The sequence below is a fragment of the Poecilia latipinna genome, unplaced genomic scaffold, assembly GCF_001443285.1.
Source record: "Poecilia latipinna isolate Pla-1442-1.1 unplaced genomic scaffold, P_latipinna-1.0 Scaffold846, whole genome shotgun sequence".
NCBI lineage: Eukaryota > Metazoa > Chordata > Actinopteri > Cyprinodontiformes > Poeciliidae > Poecilia > Poecilia latipinna.
Genome location: NW_015113462.1, coordinates 57,706 through 70,115, shown reverse-complemented (window position 1 = coordinate 70,115; position 12,410 = coordinate 57,706). Strand labels below are relative to the sequence as shown.

Sequence of the window (12,410 nt, the reverse complement as noted above, 5' to 3'; positions counted from 1 at the left end):
GGCATCATCAGCATATCAATGGATGTTTTTCTCATGTTGTTTAAAAGTTTTAAGTTAAAAATCAGTAAATAGTGAACCCTGATTATTAAGCTGATTATCTCTTTATTTTTGGCACCTGAGCATTTAGTTCTGAAATCAAATATGTGCAAAAGAAAGAAAAATAGCCAAACATAAGGATTTGAGTTTGAGAGATGGCAAACTGTGATGGCTAGATGATGGGCACAGATTTTTCCAAAACTGCTGCTCTTGTGAGGTGATTCCTGTCTGTGATGGCGAGTATTTATAAAAAGGGGTTAATAAGTGGCAGGTTCATGAGCAATTAAACCTCATTGACCCGTCCAATAATGATGATGAGGCAGGTGGTTATAATGTTAAGCCAGATTGGTATACAAGGCAATATGGTTTTGTAGCAGTTTTTAACACAGTTGTCTTTGTAGATTATTTCAGATTTTTTTTTTTTTTTATAAATGCAGGGTGTAAATATTAGGTTACATTTTGGAAATGAACCGTTTTTTTTTCTCCATCTTTTTACCTCCATGCTACATCACTTTGTTGGATTTTCAAACACATCTCAGCCCTCTCACTCCGTTTCATCAAAGGCTTGTATTTGGGGTGTAAAAGTTATTTTGTCAACATATTTCAGGTTTGTGGCTTTTGCTGTGGCATTGCCTTATTATTAGGAGGTCACAAACCCCTCCAGAGACATTTTTGTTGTGATTTGTTGCTACATAAATAAATTACACTGAACTGAATTAAAATACACTTTCGGAAAATAATAATTTCTGCAAACATACAGACTGATAGTCTATGTTTGTTGATTATTCAGAGCCGTTTCTGCTTGTTGCATGTCAGATAAAATATGTCTGGATACGTTTGGTTGAAACAATTGTGTTTACCTGCTGCACAACATTAGCTTAAATTGCATGTGCTTAAACACTAAGCTCATAAAGTCCAGCAAAATACACACTGCCATACACATGGTGTAGCATCACACTGCCATATTCCTGTTGTTCTCTCAACTTTCACATTAAAAAAGACTAACTTGCACGACTAATAAATTCAGACACCAAAGACTCTGTCCGACAACTAATTATAATCAACGACCGCTGGTATTTTAAGATGACAGTAATACACCTTGAATAGGTCATCAGCATTGTGAGACAACAGGCTGAGTCTCTGTTCCAGTAAACACTCATTACATTCATTCATTACTTTTTCCCCCTGGTTTACAATCCTGCGTGTGGCTTCAAAGACCTTCATCAGTGAGAGAAAATGTCAGCCATCATTAGCAGCGTGTAACTGCACACTCAGTGAGACGAGTGTGAGAATGTGAGTGCTGTTTTATGGGATGCACGCACACGGACGCTGACAGAACGATCATCTTCTGCTCTAAGCTCTGCCAGAGTCTGACCTTTCATAAATGCAGCACAGACACCCAAAATTAGTCCGCTACATATCATTTGAGAATGTGGTTGCAAACTAAATTACTTCACAAACCTTGCCTTTATGTGGACTGCCTAATTTTCTTCAAGCGTACATTCTGGTCCTTCTGGTTTATAATGCCTGTCCTGACTTACTTCAGAGTTTGGAAAAATAAGATCTGGGTCATTTGTAGAGAAAGCATGTGGAAGAGCTTTAGTTGAGTAACAACAACAAAACTATAGAGAAAATCAGATTGTATCACACTACAGTAACTCATTAACAAAAACCAACAGGTTTTGCAAAATGATGAATATCTTTTCAGCTTTTTCACATTTTGCCATGTTCAGTGTGTTAATGGGATTTTAGTTGAAAAACCTACACAAATCCTTTCTATTAAATAGTGAAACTGGTGAATCGATTGCATTTATACATCATTTATGTAGCTGTAGTAACTACTAAAAGGTACTTACTCTAGCGCAACATTCACAAACACATTTTTACACTGATGTGCAGATTACAAGACAACTTGTGGAAACATAATCGACATGCTGAAGGAAGAAGCTGGAACCAAACTATTGTAAGGTCACCAGCTTTCCCACAGATCCACAGTCCACAAGAAGGAAAATTATGCAGAATCTTAAACTTTTTTATTGGCAAGAATGTGATTTTGTACATGCATTTGATTTGATATCCTCTCAGTCATCCCCAAAACAATCCACTGCAACCAAACTGTCTCATAAATAGAGTTTTCATACGTGTCATTTAATCTCAGTATAAATGCAACTCTTCTATGAAGGCTTTAGAGACTTGTTAGCAAACATTAGTGACCTAACAGCTTCACAGCAGGCAGATGAGGGAGAAGTTAGGTTGAACTAGATCTCTGCTTTCAAGATATCAAAGAGAACTGTCATTTCCTTCATTTAAAAACCAAAAGAGAGAGAAAGTGTAACCTGACCACGACATGATCGTACACTTGAATCAGCAGGACAGCAAGGACATTAATCAGAGAAGCAAGTCTCCCATCTGACCTGTGCAGAGAACCACAGGTCAGATGGGAGACTCTGTCCACAGAACAACGATGAGTCATGTTCTCCTCAAATCTGACCTTTATGAAAGTGGCAAAAAAAAAGACAGCCATTGTTGAAGGGGAACTGTAAGATACCTGTCAGTTTGCCAGAATGGAAAACAGCAAACATGTAGAAAAGTGGTAAAGAAGGTCAGATTTGACACAATTGGAAATGTTGGCCTTTGTACATGACTCTATATGTGAAACACAGTGACGCAGTGACACAGTAAACACATAAAAGTGGCAGCAATATGCTATGGGGATTTTTTTCTGTTGTCTTCATCCGGGACAAGAAAGCTGGTCAGTGTGGAACGGCAACGCAGTTAGAGCCTGCAAAAGACTTGAGGCTGCAGCTGGAAAACCACCCAGTATAGCTCTGGTTGTACTGGGTGGTTTTGAATCAAAATGTTTTTATTAGACTGGTCTAGTCGATATGCAGAAATCAATCCAATTTAGAGCCTGTGACAGGACTTGAAGATTGATTTTCACAGAGACTCTCCATCCAGCCTCCCTAAGCTTTTTGCCAATGAACAATTTTGTGTTTGGATGTTCAAAGCTGGAAGAGAGAAACTCCAAATGTCTTGCAGTTGCAGTTGCAGTAAATGGTGTTTCTACCATTGTCTACGTATTACAGTATTAGTGAACTGATTGTGGCTAATGCCGCTAAAAGATTCCAATGTCTTTTTCCATCTAATCAACATAATGTGGTGCTAAACTGACAGATTTATGTCATCGTCTACATGGATTTACACATCTATTGACACATGAGAGTATTTTTCACCTGTGATGAGAAAATTTGAACAAGTCACCAGTTCTTAGATTTAAGTTTGGGAACGATAAAAGTAAGCATTCTCACAAAATTTGTGCTCTTCTTGACTATAAATAGGCTACTGATATAACAGTGACAGCTATAATATTTTTTGACTTTTCAGAGAGGATTTTACTCAAAAGTCAAAACACTAGAAGGGCTCCAGTTTGTACATTGAATGTATTGATATTAAATATTTCTGAAAAGTGTAAACTTGCCCCACTTTAGTTTGAGTGTCTTTAGCAATAGCTACTAACACAGTATGCAAAAACTCAAGATAAACTTGTACAGACAAACCACGATCCCGGAGTTAATTTTGAGTTCACCCTTCTTATGTTATAAATGAGTAACTACATCCAAAAACATTACTTTCTGGTCAAGCCAAAGTTTCTGAAAACCACGGGAATGTCACCTTTTCCACATCGTTTATTATTATTATTATTATTATATACAAAAGGAGATAAAAAGCTCCTCTGGCTTAGGGATTCTAACAGCGACCTATACAATTAATGCACTGCTGCACTTCGGTTTGTTTATCATGACTTTTAATGAGGCCGCGTTTCTTTTAATCAAATCATCCGCCGTCATTAGTTTCCACACCGCCGAGCATGCATAAATGCTCAAGTATGGCTTTAAATAGCCTCTATTTCTGGTTTCTGATTAAAAATAATAACTCTGCGTTCTCAGTGACTCCGATGTTGCTCTCCCTTTCTGTTTTTTGCTGCTATAAAAGCTGCCACCTCACAGGATGCGCAGTTACTCCCCCTCTGCGCTTCGGAGAACACTTGCGGAGAAACGCTCCTCAGGATGTCCGCGGCTCTGCGCGCTCAGCTCTTCCTCTGTCTTATTTCCCTGCTATCAGGGACCGGACTCACTCGCTACATCGAGGTACGAACAAACTTTTTTTTTAATGGTAAAGTCAATCAAAGAGGGCATATTGATAAAAGCGGGCAGATTAAACCTTACTTTGGACAGTCTGAATTTGTTTGCGTCATGTTTTCTGCAGGACAACGAGGCTTCAGATGGATTGTATTCTCTGATCAGTTTGGCCCAGAAAAGGGAATCAGAGGATTTTGTTTTCCGCCGACCTCTCAGTAAGAAATCTGTGGAACAGTGGTCTTTTCTTTCTTTGTTTCTTTTCTCTTTTTTTATATGTGATGTATGGAGGTCCAAACGTGTCACGATTCTATTAAGAAAGTAGGTCTCTAAATAATTACTTTAGTTCTTAATATTCATTTAAACAATCATGAAATATAGAAAAAAGCAAACATGCTGTTGTCAGTAAATATGCTTACATTATTTTATCAGACATGTAGACATTTTACAAATTACTCATTTCACTGGCATGCTGCAGCATACAATGAGTTCATTTTGTCTATCAGTGTTATCCATCAAAGTCAGAGGGCTAACACAGAGGTTAACACAGCTAGTCAAGATAAACAGTCTGAAATTTACTTTCCTCAGGATTATTCCATTTAGAGGGGGCTTTGGTTGGTATTTGATGATTCTTGGTGACAGTTTTAACTGCTTATGGAGTACTGAAGCAAAGGAACCATGGAGTGATAAATGCAGCAAAGGAACCAATTGTACATAAATTATAAATGGTAGTTCAAATTTTAATTAACAAATATTTCATTAATTGATTAATTATTGGTCAATTTATATAACTATGGACACATTTATGCATTTATTTAATTTTTTTCTGTTTATGGCATGTTTGAAAAAAGAAACACTTATTTGTTCATTTGGCTCTTTTGTGACTTTACACAAAATTTTGTAATCTTGTAAGATGCTTAGTGATTCATTTCCACACATATCTTAGCTGACTGATCATTATTGTTCTGCTGTGCTGCTCTGATAATAAAGCCAATATTTATGCTGGTGTTTTTGCTTATTTAAAATATTTTAAAATGTAAGACATTTTTCTTACTTTTTGGTCTCAATTAAACTTGATGCATAATAAGATTCAAATTGTTCTCAGCTGGGGGACTCGAATGACGTATTCAGCCTTGTTTGCATTTAGAGCAACGTGGTTGTGATTTTAGCACAGAAATACAACAATGAGGAGAAAATAAGTGGAAAAAAAATTGCACTGCTTTGTGAATTCCCCACAAAGATTCTTAAAAATATTGTAGGTTTCACCAATGCAATGCCCTCTGAAATGTTTGAAACCGTGTTATCTGTGATTTGTAAAGGATGCTTGGACATGCTGGCGACTGAAGGCTATTTTACGTTTGTGGCGTCCCGGCCACAGCTGGCTTGTGCCGCCTTCATCATCGCTGAGCCCAGTGAGGTCATCAGCATGGAGCTGTCTGACGTCAGCATCGACTGCAGTGCTGGAGACTTCATAAAGGTTGTTCCAAAATAACCTCTGTTCTGTTACCAAAAGCCAGGAAGCTCATGCCTTTGCAATTTAGGACGTAAATTCTTTTTCATCTTCTTATATTGGATTAAAATGATTCCAAATGTGGTGAGGGCACTGTTTGAGGGCAAAACACCACCGCTGATCCTTTGTGCTTTGCCAAGAGCAAATGTAGGAGGAAAACAGCTTCAGTTCAGGAGCCAAGCCCGCCAGTAACACTGCAGATTCAGTTCAACCAGGCCAAATGGGAAAAAGGCTTTTGGCAGAGAAAAAGACGATACTTTCTAGTTTCAAAAGTTGGACTGAGGGGTGATCTGGATATGAACCTCCATATGTAACCTCCATATAGAACTTTTTTGGGTAAAAAAAATGTTTAAAACAAGGCTGAAAGATAAGCCTTGTCATATTGCTTTGGCAGTTTGACTTAGAGCAGATTTGTAGATTTTTCAAATAATAAGGGATTCAACAACTTAAAGATGTATGTTGTGAAAAGAAAAAGAAAATATTTCATTTTACAGCATCCTTAAAGTGCATTAAAAATGTCTTAATTGATAAGTAGATTGGATAACAGACTTCATTTTCAAGTCAGCAACCAATATTTTAGATAAAGTCCAACACACAGATCTTCATTCATTGATCATCTTCATGTTATACTAAATTTAAAGAGACATATGTATTCCTATGTAGGTGCATACATTTCTAAAATATTTAAATATTTGTAAACTCAAATTTATAAGCTTTTATTCAGCCTAAACACTCCTGCCATACTTCAGACTGAGAGTGCTCCATGTCTCCTGTTGCTGCAGATTTTTGACGGCTGGGTTCTGAAGGGCGAGAAGTTCCCCAGCAGTAACGATCACCCTCTCCTCCCACACGAGCGTTACACGGACTACTGCTCCTCTGCTGCATCAACGCTCTCCGGCCGATCCTCCCAGAATGTTGCCATGATCTTTTTTCGCATTCACAGCCCTGACAGTGGTTTCACCCTCGCTGTGAAAAAAGTACACAACCCTTTCCGTGAGTCCTGTAACACCATCCCTCTTTTTAGGAAAGCTGCAACAGCAACAGGGAGAATTACAAGTTGTTAGTTAAATAGAAATACTTTGGTGATTTAAGATTCGAGGTCTTTCAACATTTGTTAGCTTATTTTCCTGTGCGTTTCCGGAAGACCGTTAGTAATGCAATGTTTGTTTGTGTGCATGTGTGTGTGTGTGTGTTCTTCCTGGACATTTGAGTTCAATCAAGCGTTAATCAAGGCTGAAGGCGACATGAAGAGATTCAATGAGAAGGATGCACCTGTTTTCTAGCTGCTTGAAGAGCACCATGTCAACACCGTGCCAAGCAATATAGCAATCACTTAGACAAAGATGCAGTAAGAAAGAGTACTTTTAGTTGGGCAGATTATTTATATTGATTACCTTTAGTTAAACATTAGCATGCAAGTTTTTATCACTATGTAGATGGTACTATATGAATTCTATATAAAACTCACTGTCACAGTGTTTTGAGTTCTGCCTGTACCCATTTTGGGTGGCTTACTGTTACCAGTACAGCCATGTTTCATGCACAGTCTTAACCGTGTCTCATCCCTGGTCTTAACCTGATTATGTCCAATTTGTCACATCAGGTGTCAGTAATTAGTTTCTCAGGTGATGGTGGAACTGTTTGAAATCTGAAACATCTTCTCCTGTGTGCGTGTGTGTGTGTGTGTATGTGTGTGTGTGTGTATGAAGCTTGCAACATCATGTCTCAGAGTCCAGAGGGCAGTTTCACCATGGTGATGCCACATCAGCGCCGGAACTGCAGCTTCTCCATCATCTACCCAGTGGAGATCCAACTGACAGATCTCACTTTAGGGGATGCCAAAAGCAATGAGATCAGCCCGCTGGTAAGATGGACAGGTTAACAGGACTTCTTTACTAATGGAAAAACATTGTTCTGTACTGAAGAAGAAAGTGTTTTTTAAGGAGAGCAAGTACTGCCCCAGAATAATTACACTTCTGAGTCACATCAGGTGTCAGTTAATAGACACAAAAGAAATGTTCTTTTGTGGCTCAAATATTGAAACTTTTTGGTTTCAAATATTGTAAACAAAAAAATCATCCTATAGTTTAGTCACTTTTAAGTTCAAACAGTGCTATGGCGAGTCAGACAATTTTACAGTGTCTGTAAATAGTCTGCAATAGTTTGCGAGATATGATTTGCTTCTGTCCTACAGAGTGATTAACTTTTAAGATTAATAAAAAAGAAACACTCTTGAAAAAGAGGCGATTAATTTTACTGCTTCTGTTGAATCACTGCTTTTATGTATAAATGAAGTTAATTACAAAAAAATAAGTAAAAACCATTATTATGATTTCCTACTATATGACAGTGATATTCTTCCATAGTTAACTTTCACAGCTGCTACAAGTTGGATAATTACAAAATATGTAGTAATATGGTCAAAAATTAAAAGTCATTTGAATCACACAAAGATTTTACTATTGAAAGCTGAAAACTTTTAACCAAAGAAACATCTTGCTGAGTTAGAGAAGTATTGATGTGTTGGAAGTCCTTCTGATAGAAATGAAACAGACAAAATTACTGATGGGTTTTTTGGCACTAGTATAACGCAGTGGTTGGCAGACTGTTGGTATTATAATTAATTTGCACAGAAAGTAAATTTACCAGACTGATGCCAATTCATTCCAACTCAGTTTGTCTCAAAGTGAAGAAAACTCATCAGACAGAAGATTTAAGTATTCCAGCTACACTGCAGGTTAAATCAGGTCGGACTAAACAATGTGGTGTGATTTGGGTGATATGGTAAATAAATTACAACCTCTTTGTTGGAAGTATTTATCATTACAATTCCAAACAAAAAATGGACAAACTTATGAAAAATTAGATCTGGAATGTTTCATGTAAATTTGTGATTTAGGGTTATGATTAGGCTGCATCCCAAGTTACTGGAGTTTTGGACAACTCACCAGTCAGTTTCTGGATTGTCTTTAGAGACGCTGAATGGACAAATAAACGTTCAGATATAATCTAATGCAATTGAAAGTAGTTTTGATTTCCTTGCATCCTTTACATTGCTGGATCACCATAAACTTTATCTCAGTTATCAGAAAAGCACAAAGAAACTTAATGTGTTTATCTCCAGTTAGTGCTTCTTACTTTGTGTTACTTACCTCTCTAGCATCATAAGTTTTTCCTGGCACAAATAAAGGCATTTAAAACATTTAAATCATCCACATTTTATTTCACTGCATGTCAGAAAACTTGGTGTAGAACACGTTGACCATTTTCTAAGTATAGTTACACCACTGTGATTTTTATTTCTTTTAAATAATGAAATAGGAAGACCTGGTGATTATTTTTCAGCATCGCCTTGCTATGCATTTGACTCTGTAGAGTGCATAATTTCATCACCAGTTTAGGCAGGCTGAAATACATATAAATTTATATATTTATATGTACATGTGCCACTGCAATAAAATCAACACAACTGTGACTCCATATTTGCAGCAATTAGATTATTCAAACTACACTATGCTGTCTAACCTCCAAAAGTGAAACTGGCGGCTTGACCTACTTTCAGATTAATTAATCAAATCATTATCTTACTGCTTAGGGACAGTCATACACCACTGAAATATTAGTACCAGACTGTTCTTATAGATGAAATCAATATTTTAATAAATAATTAAATATGATGTCACAGTCTAAGTATTTTTGCTGTCCTAATGATGAAGAACGCCGTGAATGCAACATTTCTGATCCTAACACATACACACTATTCACGTTTTTTTAAAACATGCATGACATCAGCAGTAAACCCTCCTCTCTCACGGTTAATTTATTCTGTGTGTCCATGTTTGCAGAGACAGATGTGGCCGGGCTGCTCTGGATCAGGTGACTACGTGGAGCTGCTGGGAGGAAACGGAGTGGACACCTCCAAGATGTTCCCTGTAGCCGACCTGTGTTTCTCCCTCAGTGGGCTCGGTTAGTCTGCTCTCTCACCCGTTTCCAGCTTTTTACACAGAACTCTTTCAGGTCACATTATCAGCATGATGACTGCATGTTGTGGGATTTTTAACAGAAGCTTGCTGTTTTCGGTTTGTACATATTGTTTTGTCTGAAGTGGAATTTTTTTGGTGCCCCTCTCTAAAACATCATTAGATCATCAGGGAACAATGCTTTTAAATTGCCATAGCGTGCTGCAAATCATTCAAAATTATAGCATCCCACATGACGCAAGTTCAAATATCTGTGATGCAAATTAGACATTTTCTCCCATTTTACATAACAAAAGCACAAATTTATTTTCCTCTTTGCTGGAAAACAAATCCAAAGTAGACCCTTTGCTGTAATAGCCTCTAAAATAATCTGCTTTTTTGTGAAACAATGTGATCAAAGAAGCATTGCTAGTGCAAGTTTTACTCTGCTTGCAGGACACACTTAAAGTTCACAGAATGGCTAAAAGAATGAAAGATTAAACTATTATACCATTTTTTTAAAATATGCTTTATATATTTTTTTTTACAATTAGTAGTAGAAAGTGATTAAACTGATAAAAGATAATCATATCTTTTCACCATTTCTTTTTACATTTTTCTAACATAATGTAACAGATTGTTTCTTCAAAGGAAGAAAACCAATTCTACTTAAATTTGATTCATTTTTATGTAAAATATCATTTATATTAGGATTAACTGGTGCTAGGATGAGACATTTATTTGTCAGACATGAGCAAACTTCAACCACTACAAGTAAATTGATGCTGCTTGGATCCAAAAATCTCAAGAGAGTAGAAATGTCAATTTTCAGTCCGTATGTGAGCTGATTGTTCCAGTCATTCATTACAATCAGCACTGCATTTGGAGGACGATGAATATCAAATATATTTTGATAAACACTGATCAATACACACTAATTTGTCAACTTTATTGTGTGCACATTGTACTGAATTGTGACCCATTTTACGCTGTAGAACTTCATGTTTTTAAGGTCAAGATACGTCCAGGTCACAGAGACATTCTGTAGAGATTCTGTCCATATTGACATGATATCATCACACAGTTGCTGCAGATTTGTCAGCAGTACATTCCAGTTTGTTATGAAAGTTGTGAACTCTCTTGATTGAAATATGAACATTTGAGATTGTGATTCTGGTGGATACTTTGAGCAGGATGATGCATCATGTCACAAAGCTCAAATAAATTCTGATCATGGCTGCATTTGTTAACCTGCAGCCACATTTCCATTTATTAAAGGACCCATGAGTGCAGGACAGCCAACAGTAAGATTAGGCCCCCTCCACTCATCTGTATAGTCGCACCAGAAAATTGCTCGACCCCTATTGAGCGTGCGTATTTGTTAGTTGGAGGCGGTGTCTCCTCTGATTGATCTGATTGTCCAGATTTTCAGCTCAAATCTGGTGACAGCCAGCATAGGCTTTGGTCTAATAGAAAAAGAAGAGGAGGAGGACAAAGAAGAGTGAAAAAGCAAGAAAAAACAAAGCAAAAATCAACAAACTTTCTGTCTTCTTACCTTTTTTATTCTTCTTTACCATTCTCCACTTCTTCTTCTTCTTCTTTGAATCCACACGGCTTTTCAGTTGTTTAATTTATCTGAGGAGTTGAACAGGTGTGCCTAATAAAGTGAGCAGTGAGTGTCCACTAAAATTCACAAGTTGCATCAACAAACTAATAGGAACCTCTGAAAAACCAGGGGAGTTCTTCTGTATGAATTCAGTTTTTTTTTTTTCTTTCCTCTCTTTGGCTCTTCAGCCCAGATGAAGATCTGCTGTGATAACTCTGTGGTGAGGCTGGTCTCCAGTGGGAACTACATTAACCGTGTTACCTTCCAGTACCGACTACTGGATCAAAATGAGATCCCCAAAACCCGAGAGAACAGCCTGGAAAACTTCTGCGCTGTCGAATGAGATGCACAACAACAGGAGAAAATACAACTGTGAGCTTTCAGGAAGACAATCACCAGGTTATCCAGCTTCTCTGTGAAAAACACATCTTGTGCACACAACTGTACTGTTTAACTCATGCTGTCAGTAAATAGTTGGCATTGTATTTTCCAAATGTTTTAGTCAGTGATGTAATCATGCTTACTTTGATAATAAGCTATTTATGCTGATGTAATACATTTTTCTTATTTAGCTGAATGACGCTGGATTTTATTGTTTGATATTCAGTAATTTGACCAAATGTGACACATTTACAGGTAGAAATCTTTAGCTTTGTTGCTCTCAGTTTGCATTGGTTATAGTTTATATATATATATATATATATATATATATATATATATATATATATATATATATATATATATATATATGTATATATTTCTCATTTCTTCTGTTTTTATTGGACTGACAATTTGAAAATAAATATTTGACTTGCATGGTAAAGCACATTTTTATTGTTTAGCTTTTGTGACTCCCTATTGTGAGAAAACTTGTGTGCAACTTAAACTCAGATAACAGATTTATTTTAAAAACCCAACTCTGACCTAAATAAAATGGTTCTGTAAAATAAGAGTGTAAGAAAACTGATCAGAACACAAAATAAAGGCAAGTTTATTTTTATAGCATCTTTCAAGGATTGCCAGGAAATCAGATAAATGCCAAAAAAAAAGCTTTAATCTTTAATTTATGACATTTAAACATCACACTAAATAACATTACATAAAAATGCTAAAATGTTAAATGCAAGCTGGCTCTCCAATTTTTTGTGGAATATAAGTGAAAT

General features: G+C 36.7%; 1 protein-coding gene across 1 annotated transcript; it reads left to right on the top strand.

Moving 5' to 3' along the window:
- The first annotated feature begins 4,045 nt into the window (after positions 1-4,045).
- LOC106956826 (corticotropin-releasing factor-binding protein-like) lies at positions 4,046-11,942 on the top strand. The gene is made up of 7 exons (XM_015047892.1): positions 4,046-4,184; positions 4,303-4,390; positions 5,492-5,649; positions 6,465-6,675; positions 7,392-7,546; positions 9,528-9,648; positions 11,436-11,942. Exons 1-7 carry the CDS (start codon positions 4,104-4,106, stop codon positions 11,588-11,590), a joined length of 969 nt encoding a protein of 322 aa, XP_014903378.1. The 5' UTR covers positions 4,046-4,103; the 3' UTR covers positions 11,591-11,942.
- Positions 11,943-12,410: the final 468 nt, after the last annotated feature.

Coding starts and splice junctions, on each gene's coding strand:
- LOC106956826 (XM_015047892.1), top strand. CDS start 4,104: ATGTCCGCGGCTCTGCGCGCTCAGCTCTTCCTCTGTCTTATTTCCCTG. Junction 4,391..5,491: donor TGTTTTCCGCCGACCTCTCA/GTAAGAAATCTG, acceptor TGATTTGTAAAG/GATGCTTGGACATGCTGGCG. Junction 9,649..11,435: donor TTTCTCCCTCAGTGGGCTCG/GTTAGTCTGCTC, acceptor TTGGCTCTTCAG/CCCAGATGAAGATCTGCTGT.